This window comes from Nerophis ophidion, linkage group LG16, assembly GCF_033978795.1.
Source record: "Nerophis ophidion isolate RoL-2023_Sa linkage group LG16, RoL_Noph_v1.0, whole genome shotgun sequence".
Lineage (NCBI taxonomy): Eukaryota > Metazoa > Chordata > Actinopteri > Syngnathiformes > Syngnathidae > Nerophis > Nerophis ophidion.
In genome coordinates this window covers 6,100,938-6,123,515 of record NC_084626.1, presented here as the reverse complement: position 1 = coordinate 6,123,515, position 22,578 = coordinate 6,100,938, and the positions used below count along the sequence as shown (strand labels likewise).

At 40.0% G+C, this 22,578-nt stretch overlaps 1 protein-coding gene and 1 non-coding gene across 2 annotated transcripts in view; one reads left to right on the top strand and one right to left on the bottom strand.

Annotated features, from left to right (window-relative positions):
* The window catches only part of ccdc3b (coiled-coil domain containing 3b), a 50,600-nt gene extending 35,446 nt beyond the window's left edge, over window positions 1–15,154 (bottom strand). Inside the window, exon 1 of the mRNA XM_061922643.1 lies at window positions 14,644–15,154. Within this exon, the coding sequence (XP_061778627.1) occupies window positions 14,644–14,993 (350 nt within the window). The 5' untranslated portion in view covers window positions 14,994–15,154. The remainder of the gene's footprint in view (window positions 1–14,643) is intronic.
* Window positions 15,155–22,210: 7,056 nt separating this feature from the next.
* Window positions 22,211–22,283, top strand: trnar-acg (transfer RNA arginine (anticodon ACG)). Its single transcript has one exon. It is a non-coding gene; the product is annotated as a tRNA-Arg (tRNA).
* The last annotated feature ends 295 nt before the right edge of the window (window positions 22,284–22,578 follow it).

Genomic DNA, 22,578 nt, shown 5'->3' with positions numbered 1-22,578 from the left:
TGCTAGACCGGCTAGCTAGCATGGGAATACTTTGCCGGCTACATCCAGCGGTCTGTGAAGCAGCGGAGTATATGTGTTGTCTGTCTATTTATCAATAATGCAGACGGGGAGTGTTGGCTGAGTTCTTAACGTTTGCTTTCAGAGCGTGCATATCACAACATACAAGATGCCGTCATGGCGACACAACCTATACCGGGCTACCGCGCCTGCTCGTCACTCCTGTTGCATGCTGGGTAGGGTAGTTCTTTTAAATTCCCATCATATCAATTCCTAGATATGGTCATAATTATTTTAAGTGCACTACGCACAATAACACAAAATTATTAATATTCCTACTACGGATAATTTTATCACAAATTCCCTAAAACAGCCCACTACCTATAATATAGTTTTTTTAAACATAAGACCCCTGATAAAAAAAAAAAAATTCTGCTGTTACCTCAGAAATTGCCTGTTCAGATGTTATGATTGTGGCTCAGAGATTTGTATGTAGATTATATTTATTTTCCATAACAAACAGGATAACTTAAATACCCTGGCAGTGGCAATAAGCTTAAATGTTTGTATTTACATTTTTTGAGTTGATTTTCATAAAATATGCTATTTAACTGCTACTGTTTAACGAGGACTGATTTAAATTGTGTTTGCACAACAAATGTTTTGGCGCTTTTGTTCATGTGGGGGAATATTCCAATAAAGGTGCACGACACACTACTTTTGAATTCATTATTGGGCTTTGCGTATACAATGCAGTTAATCGCGATTAATCAGAGAAATAGTGTGATTAACTTCGATTAAAATTTTTAATCGTTGCCCAGCCCTAATATATATATATATATATATATATATATGTACATATATATATATATATATATATATATATATATATATATATATATATATATATATATATATATATATATGTACATATACATATATATATATATATATATATATATATATATATATATGTGTGTGTGTTACATAGCATGCAGTCGGCTCTCGACCCCCCGGACAGAATCTTTAAAGTTTGGACACCCCTGATGAATAGCATGTCCCATTTGTTGCAGTCGAATGTTTACATTGGCCCAACATCTTTAAGGGGTAACATATAAGATAATGTTTTCACAGGGCACATGAGAACCAGACAGAACACTCAATCTGTCCCGCTGAAAGATCGCAAGCAAGATTGCTGCTTTCACTTTTCTCCATATTCGCCTCAGATGTGTCCTGTCTTGGAAACATTTACTCATGACTGATTGGAATCTGGCTATTTTTACGTGTCCGACATTTAGTTGGACCGGGAACGCTTGTCCGCTGGAGATTGTGAAGAGAACGAGAACCTAATCACTTGATCTTTGTGTGTCTCATGCAAAGTAGGAGTCACATTTCAGCATGTACTTGGGGGGGTTAATAACGCTAACTATATATTTTTTCGCCGCAAACGTTTTTGACGTGTGATTACCGCGCATGCGCCCTGGCTCCTTTTTTGACCCTCGGTCCATTCCGCGGCGTGGGGGAACGTAATGGTGTTCCGTTATTTTTCAGGTTCAAACACTGATGACATCTACAAACCCCATTTCTATATGAGTTGGGAAATTGTGTTAGATCAATCAATCAATCAATGTTTATTTATATAGCCCTAAATCACAAATGTAAATATAAATGGAATGCAATGATTTGCAAATCCTTTTCAACCCATATTCAATTGAATGCGCTACAAAGACAATATATTTGATATTCAAACTCATGAACTTCATTTTTTTTTGCAAATAATAATCAACTTAGAATTTTATGGCTGCAACACGTGCGAAAGTAGTTGGGAAAGGGCATGTTCAACACTGTGTTACATCACATTTTCCTTTAACAACACTCAATAAACATTTGGGAACTGAGGAAACTATTTGTTGAAGCTTTGAAAATGGAATTATTTACCATTCTTGCTTAATGTACAGCTTAAGTTGTCTTGTAGTCGTATTTTATGCTTCAGAGTGCGCCACACAATTTCGATGGGAGACCTGTCTGAACTGCAGGCGGGCCAGGAAAGTACCCGCACTCTTTTACTACGAAGCCACGCTGTTGTAACACGTGGCTTGGCATTGTTTTGCTGAAATAAGCAAAACAACGGATGACAACATATGTTGCTCCAAAACCTGGATGGACCATTCAGCATTAATGGTGCCTTCACAGATGTGTAAGTAACCCATGCCTTGGGCACCAATACACCCCCATACCATTACAGATACTGGCTTTTGAACTTTGCGCCTATAACAATCCGGATGGTTATTTTCCTCTTTGTTCCGGAGGACACCACGTCCACAGTTTCCAAATATAATTTGAAATGTGGACTCGTCAGACCACAGAACACTTTTCCACTTTGCATCAGTCCATCTTAGATGAGCTCGGGCCCAGAGAAGCCGGCTGCGTTTCTGGATGTTGTTGATAAATGGCTTTTGCTTTGCATAGTAGAGCTTTAACTTGCACTTACAGATGTAGCGACCAACTATAGTTACTGACAGTGGTTTTATGAAGTGTTCCTGAGCCCACGTGGTGATATCTTTTACACACTGATGTCGGTTTTTGATGCAGTACCGCCTGAGGGATCAAAGGTCCGTAATATTATCGCTTACGTGCAGTAATTTCTCCAGATTCTCTGAACCTTTTGATGATTTTACGGACCATAGATGGTAAAATCCCTAAATTCCTTGCAATAGCTCGTTGAGAAATGTTGTTCTAAAACTGTTCGACAATTTGCTTACAAATTGGTGACCCTTGCCCCATCCTTGTTTGTGAATGACTTAGCATTTCATGGAAGTTGTTTTAATACCCAATCATGGCACCCACCTGTTCCCAATTAGCCTGGACACCTGTGGGATGTTCCAAATAAGTGTTTGATGAGCATTCCTCAACTTTATCAGTATTTATTGCCACCTTTCCCAACTTCTTTGCTGGCATCAAATTCTAAAGTTAATGATTATTTGCACACAAAAAAAATTTTTATAAGTTTTAACATCAAATATTTTATCTTTGAAGCATATTCAACTGAATATGGGTTGAAAAATATTTGCAAATTACTGTATTCCGTTTATATTTACATCTAACACAATTTCCCAATTCATATGGAAATGGGGTTTGTATTAAACAAGACAAGATGCAAGGAAATTAACAGATAGAATCCAATTTGGACTCAATTGAGGAGAGACGTGGCGACTGCAGTCTCTGTACAGTCTTCCACCACGCTCTGGCGAAAGATTGTAAAAGTCCTCCTTTATTTGACTTTCTCTGACCACATGACCACAGCTGTTTCTAAAGACGAGGTCGTAAAAGAGTTCAAAGAAAAGGTTCGTAAAAGAGTTCAAAGAGACGTTCGTAAAACAGTTGAAAAAGGAGGTCGCCTGGAGGGGATTCTGGTCCGGCTTCCTCTTCGCTTTCATAGTCCTTGGGTAAAAACAATATCTTCTTTTGATTCTAATACATGGAAGACAACAGGAACAGGACAACACCTTCTACTTGCTTACCCCCTATACAGTAGATTTTTACCAGCCTTACTCTCGGTAGGTTCCAAAGACAGCTTTTGGTCTTCTCGCTGGGAACTCAATATAATACAAAGTTTTTGTGATAATTGAGATAGAATTATTCTAACAGTTATTGTTGAGACATGAGCTGGAAAATAGCGAACAGGAATGCACAAAGAAATGGGACGTTATGGAAATACCAGATCCAGAGCCGTTCTACCGACAAGACAAGTCTATTATATCTTTGAGTCTGAAGGAGCTTCACTTTAGTGTTTGGATTACAGTTGAGTGCCTAGAAAACATCAAATGTAGATTGCCACACTAACTTTAGTCAAATGGAATAAAAGAGGACGCTATCTCCTCTGCACTTCACCTGAGCTTAGAACATTTAGAAGGAAAGAACAAGGATGTTGTTTCTAGACTTCAGTTCGGCGTTCAATACCATCATCCCGTAGTCTGGGTGAGCAAACTGGAACCCCTCGGATTAAGTGCCCCCCTATGCAACTGGCTGCTTGACTTCCTCACAGACAGACCCCAGTCTATGAGAGTGGGCGACAACACCTCCAGTGCCACCTCCCGGAGCACCGGCTCCCCCCAGAGCTGCGTCCTGAGTCCCCTGCTGTTCACGTTGACGACCCATGACTGCTGAGCCAGGTACACTACTAACCACATTGTGAAGTATGCGGACGACACAACAGTAGTGGCGTCATCCGTGACAACGAGGTGAAACATCTGGTTGACTGGTGCAGAACCAACAACCTGGTCCTGAACGTCAACAAGACCAAGGAGATCATCGTCGACTTCAGGAAGAACCAGTCCAGCCACACTCCACTCTTCATTAACGGCACAGCAGTGGATATCGTAAGCAGCACCAAGTTCCTGGGGGTGATGACAACTGGCAATATGACCTGGTCCCTACCCACTCGAGCTCTTGTAAAAAGAGCTCAGCAGCGCATGCACTTTATGCGTTGGATGAAAAGAGCACAGCTCCCTCACCTCGTTCCACAGAGGCACTATAGAGAGACTACTGACCAACAGCATCTCTGTCTGGACTGGAGCCTGCAGTGCCTCAGACTGGAAGTCTCTCCAGAAAGTGGTGAGGGCGGCGGAAAAGATCATTAGGACTCCTCTTCCTCCTATTCAGGAGATCGCAAAAAGCCGTTGCCTGACCAGGGCTCAGAAAATCTGCAGAGGCTCCGCCCACCCCCATCAAGGACTGTTTTCACTGCTGTACTCTAGAAAAAGGTTCCGCAGCCTCCGTAGCAGAACCTCCAGGTTCTCTAACAGCTTCTTCCATCAGGCCATAAAACTCTTGAACGCATTAAAATAATCCCCTCAATTCCCCCCAAACATGGATTAACTCGCTGGAATATAAAGACAATATAACATACATCCATAAATGTGGATGCATATGCAAAAGTGCAATATCTTTATCTGTACATTAACCTATTTATTTATATCTGCACCTTGTTGCTTTTTTTATCCTGCACTACCATGAGCTAATGCAACAAAATGTATTTCTTATCTGTACTGCAAAGTTCAAATTTAAAGGATGATAAAAAGAAAGTCTAAGTCTAAAAGCTCAGCAGAAAAAATATGGTAGACAGGAAGGCAGGAGTAATTTTCATCAAAACATGTCAAGACACCGTGTCTCATACCAGTCACATGCGTCCGGCTTCACAATAAAAGCGCTACTCGTCACATCCGGTCTAACTACCGGAACTAAAGAAATAATCATATTACCTTACAATCATGCTTTGTCAAAGTTGTCCAAGATGGCCCAATTCCTGCTTGTTTTTAGGTATGACTTCCTGAGATTCTTACATGCGTCCTCAGTCGTGATAGACGGCTCTGTAATTTTCATTCCGATTCTTAAAACTAGTCAAAATGGAAAAATGTTTGTAATTTTAAGAGCCAATTCTAAAATGTCATTTTTTTTCAAAATCTGGACTTGCAAAATATGGGGACTTTCCGTGCATGTTAAGGGCCTCAAAAAGGCGTCTAAATGTAGAAAAAAAACAAATACAACAAAATTAAGTAAATAAATAATTCCCTCCATTCACCCATTTTCTTCCACTTAGCCGAGGTCGGGTCCCGGGGGCAGCATCCTAAGCAGAGAAGCCCAGACTTCCCTTTCCCCAGCCACTTCGTCCAGCTCCTCCCGTGGGATCCCGAGGCGAATATACAGCAAACAGATATTTAATGCTCGAACCTATTTGGTCCGGAGGATACGACGTCCACAGTTTCCCCAAAAAATTTGAAATGTGGACTGGTCAGACCAGACAACACTTTTCTACTTTGCATCAGTTCATCTTAGATGAGCTCGGGCCCAGCAAAGACGGCGGCGTTACTGGGTGTTGTTGATAAATGGCTTTCGCTTTGCATAGAAGAGTTTTATTTGCACTTACAGATGTAGCAACGAACTGTAATTACTGAGAGTGGTTTTCTGAAGTGTTCTTGAGCCCATATGGTGATATCCTTTACACACTGATGTTGCTTTTTGATGAAGGTCCATAATATCATCACCTATGTGCAGTGATTTCTCCAGATTCTCTGAACCTTGTGATGATATTACGGACCGTAGAAGGTGAAATCCCTAAATTCCTTGCAATAGCTCGTTGAGGAATGTTGTTCTTAAACTGTTTAACAATTTTCTCACGCATTCATTCACAAAATAGTGTCCCTCGCCCCATCCTTGTTTATGAATGACTGAGCATTTCATAGAAGCTGCTTTTACACCCAATCATGGTACACATCTGTTCCCAATTAGCTTGTTCCCCTGTGGGATGTTCTAAATAAGTGTTTGATGAGCATTCCTCAACTTTCTCAGTCTTTTTTGCCATTTGTGACAGCTTTTTTGAACATGTTGCAGGCATCAAATTCCAAATGAGCTAATATTTGCGAAAAATACAGTTTTTCAATTTGAACGCTAAATATCTTGTCTTTGCAATTGAATATAGGTTGAAAAGGATTCGTAAATTATAGTATTCTGTTTTTATTTACAATTTACACATCGTGCCAACTTCACTGGTTTTGGGTTTTGCAATTTGGGGATGGCACGGGGCAGAATTCAATGCTTGGCTCCGCCCACTACAAATAGGTAGGAACAGGTACTGACCCATCCGGCACTTCAAGTTGTTGTCAACATCATCATGTCTACTAAATAAGATCTAGATCTGTATTTTTGTTTAGCAATGTTTGGCACCATGCCCACATCTTTTATGACGTAAAAGAAAATTGTTCGTAACTTATCATCACCTCTATGTGTGGTATCTGTAATTTTAACCACAACTTTTTTGATATATATAAATTAATAAAACACTTTCACCTACAAAACATATATATATATTTTTTTAATTAAAATAAGGAAGTCTGCATCAATGGCTACAATGAGCACATTTTGTGGTGAACAGCTTTTCGAAGCAGGGTTTGAAGTATGATACTGCATGATACCGATAAAGCATGCACCCTGTCGTTTTTTTCAGATTTTCTTCAGGCAAAGTGTAATCGTCTAAACACAAAATAAGATAACGCACTTAAGAACTGGCAGGCTATTCATTCTTCGTAGAAGTTGCACAATTCTCCCCATTAGTCCTGCTGGATGGCGACAAAAGACCCGTTGGTTTATTGTAGGCCCGGATTGTTATGGCAGATGTGACGCATTGATGTTTTAAGCAGCACAACAGAGGGAAGCCACGTCTGCTTCAACAGCATGTTCACACATGTCTGTCTGTATGAAGCGTTCGAGAAACACGTGTTGGATTACATTGACTGCAAAAGGCAATACGCATCGAAAACGCTTCTCGGCGCTCCTTCTCGATATCTTACTTGTCATCCGTCTGAGAAACGGAGCAGAAGGTGAAGGAAGAATTGCTAACACCTGTTGGTTTGCACAAGCTCCCTCTCCTCAAGCAGTGGCTTTCATCAGCGCTGCTAAGAGTGACCATGGACTGCTGGTGTGCTGATGGTCTGCATAATTATACATGCATGCAGAGTTAAAACATACATACATACATACATACATATTGTACTCTTTACAATGTCAGGTACGAATCAAAGAGTGACCATGGATTGTTGGTATGCTGATGGTCTGCACAATTATACGTGCATGTAGAGTTTAACATACATACATACATACATACATACATACACACACACATACATACATACATACATACATACATACATACACACATACTGTACTCTTTTCAATGTCAGGTACAAATCAAAGAGTGGCCATGGACTGTTAGTATGTTGATGGTCTGCACAATTACTCGTGCATGCAGAGTTTGAATATACATACATACATGTGCCCTCCATAATTATTGGCACCCCTGGTTGAGATGTGTTAAAAGCCTTAAAATAAATTCAGTGTTTATTGCAGAAGAATACTGTCACACTGAAAATTGTAGGAAAATGTAGCCTTCAACTCAAATGAATTGTAAGAAAATAAAAAAATCCCTGACTAAAAAATAATTATTTTTCATTAAATCACCTGTTCCACAATTATTGGCACCCTTAACAATTCCCAGGAAATAAATATAATTGAAGCATTTCTGTCATTTCTACAGTAGTTTACAAAGTTTACCAGAGTACGTAGGAACATTTAATTAGTAATTCATCACTTCCTGTTTCCCTGGGGTATAAATATGACGTGACACCGAGGCCATTTCTCTTATCCACTCTTAAACATGGGAAAGACAAAGGAACACAGCATACAAGTGAGGCAGATGTGCGTCGACCTTCACAGGTCAGGCAGAGGCTACAAGAAGATTGCCACTCAACTGCAGCTGCCCATATCCACTGTGAGAGGAATAATTAAGAAGTTCAAAACAACTGGAACAGTGGTAAATAAGCCTGGACGAGGACCCAAGTTTATTTTGCCACCACGCACAGTGAGGAGGATGGTAAGAGAAATCAAAAGATCTCCAAAGCTCACTGTTACAGAATTACAACAAATGGTAGCATCCTGGGGTCACAAAGTCTCCAAATCAACCATCAGGCGCTGTCTACACGCCAACAAGCTGTTTGGGAGGCATGCACGGAGAAAACCTTTCCTCACTCACAATCATAAACGCAAGCGTCTGGAGTTCGCCAAACGGTATTGGGGCTTCAACTGGGACCGTGTGCTTTGGTCAGATGAGACCAAGATTGAGCTTTTTGGCAACAAACACTCTAAGTGGGTCTGGCGTACCACGAAAGATGCGCATGCTGAAAAGCACCTCATACCCACTGTGAAGTATGGGGGTGGGTCAGTGATGCTGTGGGGCTGTTTCACTTCCAAAGGCCCTGGGAACCTTGTTAGGGTGCATGGCATCATGAATGCTTTGAAATACCAGGACATTTTAAATCAAAATCTGTTGCCCTCTGCCCGAAAGCTGAAGCTGGGTCGTCACTGGGTCTTTCAGCAAGACAATGACCCTAAACATATGGCCAAATCTACACAGAAATGGTTCACCAGACACAAAATCAAGCTCCTCCCATGGCCATCTCAGTCCCCTGACCTCAACCCCATTGAGAACCTGTGGGGTGAGCTGAAAAGGAGAGTACAGAGGAGAGGACCCAGGTCTCTGGATGATTTAGAGAGATTCTGCAAAGAGGAATGGCTGAAAATCCCTCTTTCTGTCTTTGCCCATCTTGTGAAACATTATAGGAGAAGATTAGGTGCTGTTTTGTTGGCAAAAGGGGGTTGTACAAAATATTAACACCAGGGGTGCTAATAATTGTGACACACATTATTTGATGTCAAATAATTATTTCTTTATGTGGGATTTTTTCCCCACTGAATAAATGCACTTGTATTGAAGGTTGGATTTTTCTCTTTTTTTCCATTAAGGTCCCATATTATTTAGAAAAAAAATAAAATAATTGGAAGCTAAAAAACACATCTCAACCAGGGGTGCCAATAATTATGGAGGGCACACATACACACACACATACATACATACATACATACATACATACATACACACATACTGTACTCTTTTCAATGTCAGGTACAAATCAAAGAGTGGCCATGGACTGTTAGTATGTTGATGGTCTGCACAATTACTCGTGCATGCAGAGTTTAAATATACATACATACATACATACATACAGTGGGGCAAAAAAGTATTTAGTCAGCGACCGATTGAGCAAGTTCTCCCACTTAAAATGATGACAGAGGTCTGTAATTTTCATCATAGATACACTTCAACTGTGAGAAGAGACAGAATGTGAAAAAAATCCAGGAATTCACATTTTAGGAATTTTAAATAGTTTATTTGTAAATTATGGTGGAAATTAAGTATTTGGTCAACCATTCAAAGCTCTCACTGATGGAAGGAGGTTTTGGCTCTAAATCTCACGATACACGGCCCCATTCATTCTTTCCTTAACACGGATCAATCGTTCTGTCCCCTTAGCAGAAAAACAGCCCCAAAGCATGGTGTTTCCACCCCCATGATTTACAGTAGGTATAGTGTCCTTGGGATGCAAAGTATTCTTCTTCCTCCAAACACGATGAGTTGAGTTTATACCAAAAAGTTCTATTTTGGTTTCATCTGTCCACATGACATTCTCCCAATCCTCCACTGTATCATCCATGTATCCATTTTGGTATAAACTCCACTCGTCGGGTTTGGAGGAAGAAGAATACTGAGTTGCATCCCAAGAACACCACACCTACTGTAAATCATGGGGGTGGAAACACCATGCTTTGGGGCTGTTTTTCTGCTAAGGGGACAATACGATTGATCCGTGTTAAGGAAAGAATGAATGGGGCCATGTATCGTGAGATTTTGAGCCAAAACCTCCTTCCATCAGTGAGAGCTTTGAATGGTTGACCAAATACTTATTTTCCACCATAATTTACAAATAAATTATTTAAAATTCCTACTATGTGAATTCCTGGATTTGTTTTTTACATTTTGTCTCTCACAGTTGAAGTGTACCTGTGATGAAAATTACAGACCTCTGTCATCATTTTAAGTGGGAGAATTTGCACAATCGGTGGCTGACTAAATACTGCTTAAATACTCATTTCAATGTTGGGTACAAGTCAAAGAGTGGCCAATGACTGTTAGTATGTTGAAGGTCTGCACAATTACATGTATATGCAGAGTTTAAACATGCATACATACATACATACATACATACATACATACATACATACATATGTACATACATACATACTGAACTCTTTTCAATGTTGGGTACAAGTCAAAGAGTGGCCATTGACTGTATGTATGTTGATCGTCTGCATAATTATACATGCATGCAGAGTTTATACATACATACATACATACATACATACATACATACATACAGACAGACAGTTTATAAATACAGACATACATATATATAGGGGACGGCGTGGCGCAGTTGGGAGAGTGGCCGTGTGCAACACGAGGGTCCCTGGTTCACACTCCACCTAGTACCAACCTCGTCACGTCCGTTGTTTCCTGAGTAAGACACTTCACCCTTGCTCCTGATGGCTGCTGGTTAGCGCCTTGCATGGCAGCTCCCTCCATCAGTTTGTGAATGTGTGTGTGAATAGGTGAATGTGGAAGTGGTGTCAAAGCACTTTGAGTACTTTGAAGGTAGAAAAGTGCTATACAAGTACAACCCGTTTACCATTTGCATACATACATACATACATACATTTGCACCTAACACTTTTCAATGTTAGGTACAAATCAGAGAGTGACTATTGACTGTTTTTACACCAATATTCTTCAAACTATTCATCTCACTAACACTCACTGGACACATTTCTGTTTATTTTTAATTTTGTTGGCCTGCAAACCCCAACATTCTTTAGATATGCACATCGACCTTGTTCCCATAGTTTCAACATCTGACTCTGGAATTTTGTGGGTGTGTATTTTGTCCAAGTATTTAGGTTATTAATGTTGCTTTAACTGTGCTGCGCACAGTTGTCATCGTAGAATAGCTTTTAGTTTTATCTACTCTAATACACAGACGGTTTTTTGGTTGGTTAGAAGCTTTAAATGTTGATGTTGGTTGTTTTTAGATTAAATCTCCAGCCCTGCATACAATTCTTCATCTAAAAATATTTTTCCTATCAATTACTTTTTTCAGAATTCATGACATCCAGTTTGAATGGATAGTATAATAACAATACATATTACCCATCATGCACCGTAATTCATTTACATATGTGTAATTTTGTATATATACACGTGTGTATATGTATGTGTGGAGAGGCGGAGCCGACAGGCCGACGGCGGGGCAGGACATGCTGCAGCCCTGCCCAAGATGGCGGCAAGGAGGTGGATATTGCGGTGGCGTCGCTTCCAGTAAGCCCCGCCTCTCCGCTCCGCCGCTTTCTCCGCCTCCTTGCTGCCATCTTGGGCAGGGCTGCACCGTGCTCTGCCCCGCCCTCGGCCCGTTGGCTCCGCCTCTCCACAGTATGTATGTCTATAACTACATGTGTGTATGTATGTATGTTTGTATAAAAATACACGTGTGTATATGTATGAATGTGTATATATATCTATATAGATATACATATCTATATATATAGATATGTCTATATATAGATATATATATATATATATAGAAGATATATATATCGACATGTCTGTAAATGTATGTATATATATGCACATGTGTGTATATGTATTTATGTATGCATGTGTATATATACGTGTGTATATGTATGTATGTATTTATACACATGTGTATATATGTATATATACACGCATTTATATATGTATATATTTACACGTGTGCATATACATGTATATATACATGTGTGTATACATATATAGGTAGATATACACGTGTGTGTGTATATTTATGTTTGTACATACACACGTGTGTATATATATATATGTATGTATACACGTGTGTATATATGTATAGTATGTATATATACACATGTGTGTATATATGTATGTATATATACACGTGTGTGTATATATGTATTTATATATACACGTGTGTGTATGTATGTATATATACACATGTGTTTATATGTACATATACACGTGTGTATATATATATGTATATATATATTTAAAAGGGGATATATCCACGTGTGTATACATATGTTTGTATATATACATGTGTGTGTATATATGTAGGTAGATATACACGTGTGTATTTATGTATGTACATATACATGTGTGTATATATGTATGTATATATACACGTGTGTATATACGTATGTATGTATACACGTGTGTATATATGTATGTATGTATATATACACGTATATGTTGTGAAAGCGCGACTCCGACCTTGTTTATTTCCGTGACATCCTCCTTAAAGTTTTGTAAACAATCAGAAATAACAAATCGCTAAAATGCCCCAAACATGGATAAGTGTGGAGAGAGTGCACTTTTCCCATCATGCATTGCAGGGGATTTAAATGAGTGTCATTTAAATTATGTGTCCTGTTTGGACATGTTCTAGAAGAGGCCTGGGCAATCATTTTGACTCGGGGGCCACATTTATGGGCCGGTATATCTATTTTTAGGAACACTAATACAAAACCTCACAATAATGTCTGATTGGATGCTAAAAATGTTATGACAGACCGCCTTAAAAAATGTAATGTAATTTTACATTTTTCTATAAAGGATAAAACACTGAATACTGACAAAATATGAATGTCACACCCCCTTTCGATTGACATATTTTACATTAAAGTGACACGCAATAAAAATGCAACAAACAGTAAAATATGAACGCGAAGGGTACAAAATAAACCCACCTACAATCTTATACATCTGATAATTGCTGAATTTCCCCCAGGGATCAATAAAGTACTTTCTATTCTATTCTATATATCACTAAGCTTTAGAACTTTTTGTTGTGAAAATTTCCTTCCACGTGAACACATAGGGCCCTATGGGTGCTTGAGCCCCTGCCCTTTTTTGCTTCGTCCTAAAAAGTGCCATCTGCCTGTGTGTGTGTGTGTGTGTTTTTTTTGTTTTTTTTAATCAACATTAATAAATTCCTGTTAGGTATGTAAAAAAACTAAACAAAACCAAAAAAACAGCGGTACAAAAACTCCATGTTTTCTTGTAATACCGGGTTGTTTGAGCCTGCGCTTCCGCCAGAGAGAGAGAGAGAGGGTGAGTGAGTGAGAGACAGAGAGAGGAGAGAGAGCCAACTGCGGCCTGAGGAGACGTGACAGTGGAGCAACTTGAACCTGTGAGTTATGGTCTAGTCGCCGTCCACTTATTCAGCATCTAATATGGGTCATATTTCAGAAAAACGCTGTATTATTCTATTATTCAATGTGTCAACTTCTGTTTTTGTCGGACGTCGGAGCACAGCGCATCAATTGAGCACGGCACATCTATTCCGCACAGAGCAGAGCGGATGGTGCGGGACAGGAAGTAGTGTACAAAATACAAAATAAAACACCGGGTTAATTTTCAAAATAAAGTGCACTGTGTTTACGGCGGATCACATTTCTCTCAGAGTAGAGGTTTAGATATAAAGTTGTATTGCGTTTCAGTTGTTTAGTCTGAGCGTTAAGTGAGAAAGACCATAAGTTACATATTGATGGTGTTTTCATCAAGTTAAGGGAAGAAGGACAGATTTTCCCATTGAAGTTATTTCCATTTGGGTATTTTTTTTTTTTTTTTTTCGAAGTTCATGTTGCACTGTTAAATGTTCAATATCAAAGTGCTTATCTTTAACAATAAATAGCCTAATGATAAACCAGTGTTTCGTTGCTTTTCATGTCTTCCAAGCCTATGATAATGTGAATTAACTCATTATGACAATAATTTGTTGACACAAAAGAAATGGCAATCACTTTTACCTACAAAGGACACACAACTAAGTAATTAGCTTCCTATTAGCAAATTTATTTTTACATTCATTTCCATATTGTGTAAAAGACCAAAAAAAATGTCCTGCCCTTTTCTGACTTTGAGCCCCTGCCCCTTTATAATCACGTGCACGTCCCTGACTACCACATGTCTTTTTATAGAGTCCTGATTGAAAAACTTGTGAGATCCATCTGACCTTGTACGTGTGTATGTTTTGTATCATTCCGTCACTAAAGAAAGTGACGGAATAATGCATACCTGGCATGGCATCCTTTCACTCAACCATTTGTCAGCAACATGAATGAATGACAGAAGACAGAGCGCGTGCTCCCCACCTGACAAAGAAGTAGTAGTTGTTGTTGGGGGTCACGCTGTAGGAGAAACACGGGAAGTAGCCCAGGCCGGTGACGTTGACCCTGGAGCCCGCCGGCACCTCCAGCATGCTGCCCCATGCCTGGTCGCACAGCAGCTCGATCTCGGCCGAGTAGAGCAGGTCCGTGTCCTGCTGCCAGGGCAGGTAGTTGTAAGGCTCCTTGTGCAGGGCCAGAACCTTGGCGAACACGATGATCTCCGCCAGCTCGGCGCGGCACGCCTCCGTCTGGGGCCTCCAGTCGCTCGGCAGCTGGCACCCCCAGCTCCAGCCGGGACCGACCGTCGTCAGGAGAGCAGCCGCGATAATCCACATGATGGAGTGTTGCTGCAGATGGACGTTTGGAAGTCGCTCTCACGCTGTGGATCCTTCAGCGCATCGTCCAAATGTTCTGGAGAGGAAAGAACTCATCGGTCAGATTCTTCTCTGGTCTGCAGAAATAATACCTGTGATGTTTGGAGAAGAGGAGAAGGAGGAGGCTCAGCCCCTTCTCTCTCTCTCTCTCTCTCTTTGCCTCTCTCTCTCTCTCCAGCTGCATCCCCTCTCAGCCTCACCTCCTATGGCACAACTCGGCGGAGCAAAGGAAATACCGCACTCAGCCAAGCATGGGACTTTTTTTGTAAAATATTATTTTGCATAAGCCATACATATTCTTCCATTTCAAAACGAGTACCTAATACATTAGGAATTGTTTCGCCAGTCTTCAGCAAATTGAGGAAAGTACACAAACAGCACCCTCTTGTGAGAAAAAAGTATAATGTCAACTGTACCAAGGCTTCTTAACCTTATGGACTTTCGGGCCGCCCTGCGATGAGGTGGCGACTAGTCCAGGGTGTACCCCGCCTTCCGCCCGATTGTAGCTGAGATAGGCGCCAGCTCCCCCCGCGACCCCGAAAGGGAATAAGCAGTAGAAAATGGATGGATGGATGGACTTTCGGGCCCGAATGTTACAGTATGGAAGGGCCTGAAAGCCCTCTTTAATATTAAGACTGAATTACAAAATCCAAAACAAGTGAAGTTGGCACGTTGTGTAATGTGTAAATAAAAACAGAATAAAATGGTTTGTAAATCCTTTTCAAGTTGTACTCAATTGAATAGACTGCAAAGACAAGATTGAGAAACTTTTTTTTTTTATTGATTCCAGAAAAAACAGAGTGAGATGTTTTACCTCTTGTGCGAAACACAAATGCATAAAATGACTTAACACATTAAAATGAATAGTAAAACATTTCAAAACACAACAACCAACTTCTAAAACATTAAAAACGACTCCAAAACACATAAAATGACTCCGAAGAGATGCACAGTGACATCCAAAACGTAAAACACTCCTAAAACACATAACAAGACTCCTAAAACACATAGTAAGACTCCTAAAACACATTAAAAAAAACTCATAAAACACGTAAAAATACTCCTAAAAAACATGTAAAAAGACTCCTAAAACAAATTAAAACAGAATGAGGTGTTTGCATCCTTTGTGAGCACATACACTTGGTGGCCTTGTAGGTGAACAGTGAACGTGAATGGAAGACCTGAAGGATAAAATAATTTACGGGTGCGCATCATCAGTAGTGTTCCTCTGGGTCACTGGGTGTTTCGGCCTTTAACACTATACACCCTCTCCAGAGGCGGCTAGCTACAGGATGATCAGACCTGAGCTTGCGACCCAAGTCCAATTAGCCATGAGAGTCACCTTGTTGGCAGACTTATCAGGGGACTATGCATGGCAGGGGCGTCCGGTTCCCTGAGTCAGATTTTGTTCTGCCTGACCGCATACCTCCTGATGCACTAGTTGGGGGCCCAATTGGGGTCATTCCTCTTCAGCCAGAGCCACCGGCTGCTCTTTTCGGCTGCTTCAGATGCGGCTTTGATTGCTGTACGCAGGCACTGGCCCCTGACTACCAAGTACCTCAGCAGTTTTGTGGTAGAGGTTCCCACAAAGCCTCTGCACCCAACCTCCACAGGGCGGACTTCAGTATTCCGGCCACGATTTTTAGCTTCCGCGGCCAGTTCGGAATACCGCAAATGTTTCCACTCATATGCCTCCTCCATGGGATCCTCCCAGGGTACAGTGAGCTCAACAATGAAGGCCTATTTGTGGGAAGAGTACAGTGAGCTCAACAATGAAGGCCTATTTGTGGGAAGGAGACCAGAGCAGGGCTTCACGGTGGCAGAGGGGTTAGTGTGTCTGCCTCACAATACGAAGGTCCTGCAGTCCTGGGTTCAAATCCAGGCTCGGGATCTTTCTGTGTGGAGTTTGCATGTTCTCCCCGTGAATGCGTGGGTTCCCTCCGGGTACTCCGGCTTCCCCCCACTTCTAAAGACGTGCACCTGGGGATAGGTTGATTGGCAACACTAAATTGGCCCTAGTGTGTGAATGTGAGTGTGAATGTTGTCTGTCTATCTGTGTTGGCCCTGCGGTGAGGTAGCGACTTGTCCAGGGTGTACCCCGCCTTCCGCCCGATTGTAGCTGAGATAGGCGCCAGCGCCCCCCGCGACCCCGAAAGGGAATAAGCGGTAGGAAATGGATGGATGGATGGAGACCAGAGCACTAGGTCAGGCCTCAAAGTGGTAGTGGCGATCTCGGTGGGGAAAATCAGCTGTTTGCCAACATCTGCCAGCATCTTCCAGTCGCATGCTGGACTCAGCTGATTTCTCTCTGCAAATAATCATTAACTTGTAATTTAATGGCAGCAACACATTGCAAAAAAGTTGGCACAGGGGGGCATTTTTACCACTGTGTTACATGGTCTTTCCTTTTAACAACACTCAGTAAACATTTGGGAACTGAGGAGACCAGTTTTTGAAACTTTTCAAGTGGAATTATTTCCCATTCCTTCTTGATGTACAGCTTAAGTTGTTCAACAGTTTGGGGTCTCCGTTGTGGTATTTTAGGCATTATATTGTACAATCCTTTTTTTTTTTTACTATGAAGCCACGCTGTTGTAACACGTGGCTTGCCATTGTCTTGCAAAAATAAGCAGGGGCGTCCGTGATAGTGTTGCTTGGATGGCAACATATCTTGCTCCAAAACCTGTATGTACATTTCAGCATTAATGGTGCCTTCACAGATGTGTAAGTTACCCATGCCTTGGGCACTAGTACACCCCTATATCATCACATATGCTGGCTTTTGAACTCTGCGCCTATAAAAATCCAGATGGTTCTTTTCCTCTTTGTTCCAGAGGACACAAAATCCACAGTTTCCAAAAACAATTTGAAATGTGGACTCGTCAGAAAACAGAAAATGTTTTCCCTTTGCATTAGTTCATCTGAGATGATCTCGGACACAGCGAAGCCAGCGGCGTTTCTGGGTGTTGTTGATAATTGGCTTTCGCGTTGCATAGAAGAGTTTTAACTTGCACTTACAGATGTAGCGACAAACTGTAGTTTCTGACAGTGGTTTTCTGAAGTGTTCCGGAGCCCATGTGGTTATATCCTTTACACACTGATGTCGCTTTTTGATGCGGTACTGCCTGAGTGATCGAAGGTCCGTAATATCATCACTTACGTGCAGTGATTTCTTCAGAATTTCTAAAGCTTTTGATGATATTATGGACCGTACATGGTGAACTCCCTAAATTATTTGCAATAGCTTATTGAGAAATGTTGTTCTTAAACTGTTCAACAATTTTCTCACGCATTTGTTCACAAAGTGGTGACCCTCGTCCCATCCTTGTTTGTGAATGACTGAGCATTTAATGGAAGCTGCTTTTATACCCAATCATGGAACCCACCTGTTCCCAATTAACCTGTTCACCAGTGGGAAGTTCCAAATAAGTGTTTGATGAGCATTCCACAACTTTATCAGTCTTTTTTGCCACTTGTGCCAGCTTTTTTGAAATTCCAAATTAGCTAGTATTTGCAAAAAATCACTAAGTTTTCTACTTCGAACGTAAAGTATCTTGTCTTTGCAGTGTATTACATTGACCATAAGTTGAAAAGGATTTGCAAATCATTGTATTCTGTTTTTATTTACGATTTACACAACGTCCCAACTTCACTGGTTTTGGGGTTAGTAGTAATTTTACACTTGATTTAACCTACTTACGGTACACTTTAGTAGGGTAAACCTTGTTAAATAAAATGAAACCACATTTTAATCACTTAGATAATTGCATGGGAAGGGACTCACAAGAAAGTGTATACAATTATTTAGTGCTCAAATAAATTAACTAAATTAATAATGAATAATAATATATATGTTTCTTGACTGAATTTTCAATAAAATTAAACTGGAAATGACAATACAATTTATCACTTTGCTCATATTTTTTGCGCTTAAGAAGTCTTCTATAGGACTTGAGCTCCTGACTTCTTCTGTTTAATATTGTCAATACTGCCACAAGTGGTGGAAGATTGTATTACAACTGAGTACAGATATTTTTTGGTGGGTGCTCACGGCCCGACAATAAGAAACACTGAGCTATGCTGTATGACAGGGGTGTCCACATTTTTTCCACCGAGGACCGCAAACTGAAAAATGAAAGCATGTGGGAGCCATTTTGATATTTTTCATTTTCAAAGCCATCAGGGGGTCCCCTCAGTTTTGGAGAATGTTAAAGATCCAGGCGACCCAGAAGCTTCTCAGTCGTTAAAGTGTTAAAAAAAAGTCATATGATAAATACATTTATTTTAAACTTTCAATACTTAAATGTCAATAAAATAACGTCAGATCTATCCATTGCCATTAAGTTTTATATATTTTTTTATAAACCCTTTTCCCCCACAGAAAACTCTGTTTTTACGGCAAAACCACCACATGTGAAACATAACATTTTTCAAAATGTAATATTTGATAGTAAGAAATCTGATTCTTAACCAGACATTGCTTTTGAAACACTATTATTATTTGAACATTGACAGTTATAAAATGAAATATTAGACTAAATGCCCTCACTCATAAAAGTGTTAAAAAATAAGTCCTATTTCAATATTTATTCTTATTTTACTTTCAATGCTGAAAACTCGAGGCCAGCTTCAGGTCTAGCTGGCGATTCTTAGTTTTTATTATTTTTTGAGTAATGAAAGTTTTCATGTGAATAACTTGTGTTATTTGTGTCCACATTACAGCATTTTCTCATTACATTAAACCTGTTTGTTCTTTGATTCAACTTTTTATAATATCTTATAATATTTTTGGAAGATAATTAGACAAGAAAGTATCACCCAATAGGTGAGACATCATCGTTCCGTATTTGAACTGTTCTGTGTGTGGTTTTTTTTTTATATGTATATATGTATATGTATATGTATATATACATTAGGGGTGTAGGGAAAAATCGATTCGAATTTGACTCGCGATTCTCACGTTGTGCGATTCAGAATCGATTCTCATTTTTTAAAAATCGATTTTTTATTTAATTTTTTTAATCAATCCAACAAAACAATACACAGCAATACCATAACAGTTCAATTCAATTCCAAAGCCAAACCTGACCCAGCAACACTCAGAACTGCAATACACAGAGCAATTGAGAGAAGACACAAACACGACACAGAACAAACCAAAAGTAGTGAAACAGAAATTAATATTATCAACAACAGTATCAATATTAATTATAATTTCAGCATAGCAGTGATTAAAAATCCCTAATTGACATTATTATTAGACATTTATAAAAAAATTAAAAAAGAACAACAGTGTCACAGTGGCTTACACTTGCATACATACATACATACATGTATGTATGAATGTATGTATGTATGTATATGTGTACGCATTAGAAATGCGCGGATAGGCAATGATATCATCCGCAACCGCGTCACCAAAGTCGTCATCCACCCGCCGTCCACCCGAACCAACATTTTATCAGAAACGCATCCGCCCGCCACCCGCCACGCGCCTGCTGAAATACATCAGCGGTCGGGGTGGCGGGGTTTGCTGCTAGCGGGGTGTATAAAATAGTCAGGAAGTGTCATTGATACAAAGGATTTTGGGTATTTGTTGTGTTGCATTTATGTTGTGTTACTGGGAGGATGTCCTCCCGAAATGTGTTTGTCAATCTTGTTTGGTGTGGCTTTACAGCGTGGCGCATATTACTGAGAGTGTTAAAATTGTTTATATCACAACCATTAGTGTACTCTGTGTCACCCAGTATCCCTTGCAGTCGTGTGCGTGTTGCTGCGGAAGCTACATACAACATGTTGCTGGACTGACAAGCAGATCGTGCATGCTGTAGAGGGCGACAAAGTCAATGACTTCATAGCACGCCCTAATACTTATTATCTGGATGACTGCCAGTAGTCATTCTAGAGAATATTAGCGTCTCCTATTGACTTCTTCGCTTTGTGACACAGGTCTTAAATGGCTCTTTGAATGGCAAAGGTGAAAGGTTACCGATCCCAGAACCATGTATATCAAATATTTCCGGATGATTCAACCGCCACCCGCCCGAATCTAATTAAAAGCTATTTTTTCGTCATGTCACCCGCCCGGACTCCGCGGATGAGACCGCAAACCGCGCATCTCTAGTACGCATGTATGTATGTATGTATATGTACATATGTATAATATATATACATACTTACATACATAGATAATACATACTTAGCAACATACATATATGTTGCTTTGTTGGGTCTGCTCCTGTCTCTGGCCATCCTCCCTCCACCCCAGCGGACGATGGCGTGGAACACCGCAGAGGCCGCCACAGTGGATATGTTTCTTTTACTTTTTATTCATAGCTGTATGTAGAAGTGTCTGGTTGTATCTGCTACTTTAATGTCTTTAATGTCCTATGTGTTCTTTGATGTTTGATGTTTCCCTCTTACACACATGTAAGAGGGATGTGTACTATGGCTATGAGTTGTTGTTTTTTTCCCTTGGCCTCAGTCTGCACCCCCTCTCCAGGGCCCAGGCTAAGACCGATTTTTTTATTTTATTTTAATCTTCTATTTTTTCCTCCCCCCCCCCCCTGTTTACCTGTATCTCATCTTTTTTTGTAAGGGGCGCTGGAAGCCGGCAGACCCGTCAGCGATCCTGTTCTGTCTCCCTTTAATGTTTGTCTGATCTTGAATGGGATTGTGCTGAAAATTGTAATTTTCCTCAAGGAACTCTCCTGACGGAATCAATAAAGTACTATCTAATCTAATCTAATATATACATAGTGACATACATACATGTATGTATGTATGCATGTGTCTACGCATGTATGTATGTGTATGTAAATATATATGTATACATGTATATGTAAATGTATATATGTGTATGTATATATACATATATATTGTTCCATGTGTGTATATATGTGTATATATGTATATATATGCATGTATGTATGTATATGTATGTATGTATGTACATATGCAATACATTTTTTGTATCATTACTTTAATCAATATCAGTGTGCATACATCAAATGTACAGCTAAAGCACAGGACTTTGTAGACTTGAGTTTATAACAGACGGGACTTAAACTCATTCCTGTACACTCTTTAAAACACTATTCTATGTCTTAAAGCTCATTATGACACCTATCACCCCATCCTTTTGTATAAATAGAATAGATATGGGTGGGTTTCTCAGCGGGCCAGTGGCGCAATGGATAACGCGTCTGACTACGGATCAGAAGATTCTAGGTTCGACTCCTGGCTGGCTCGATCGTTTTGAGATTTTTTACCGTGGCCAAATACTTGCATTGGAACTTTACAGTTATGACTGACAAATATGTCAATAATATCTTTGGAGGATAGAAGTCAACAAAATGATCATATTGGCCTTTTCAGGCAAATCTAAATATATTATTACTAAATAACATGCGCGCGGCAATTAAAGTAAAAAAACTCACTTGTTTTTTTTCAGGTGCACTGAACGCTATTGTGAATTCAACTTAAAACGTACTTGTATATTTATACAGTCACGTCTCTGTACTTTTTGTCTCTGTTTAAAACGACA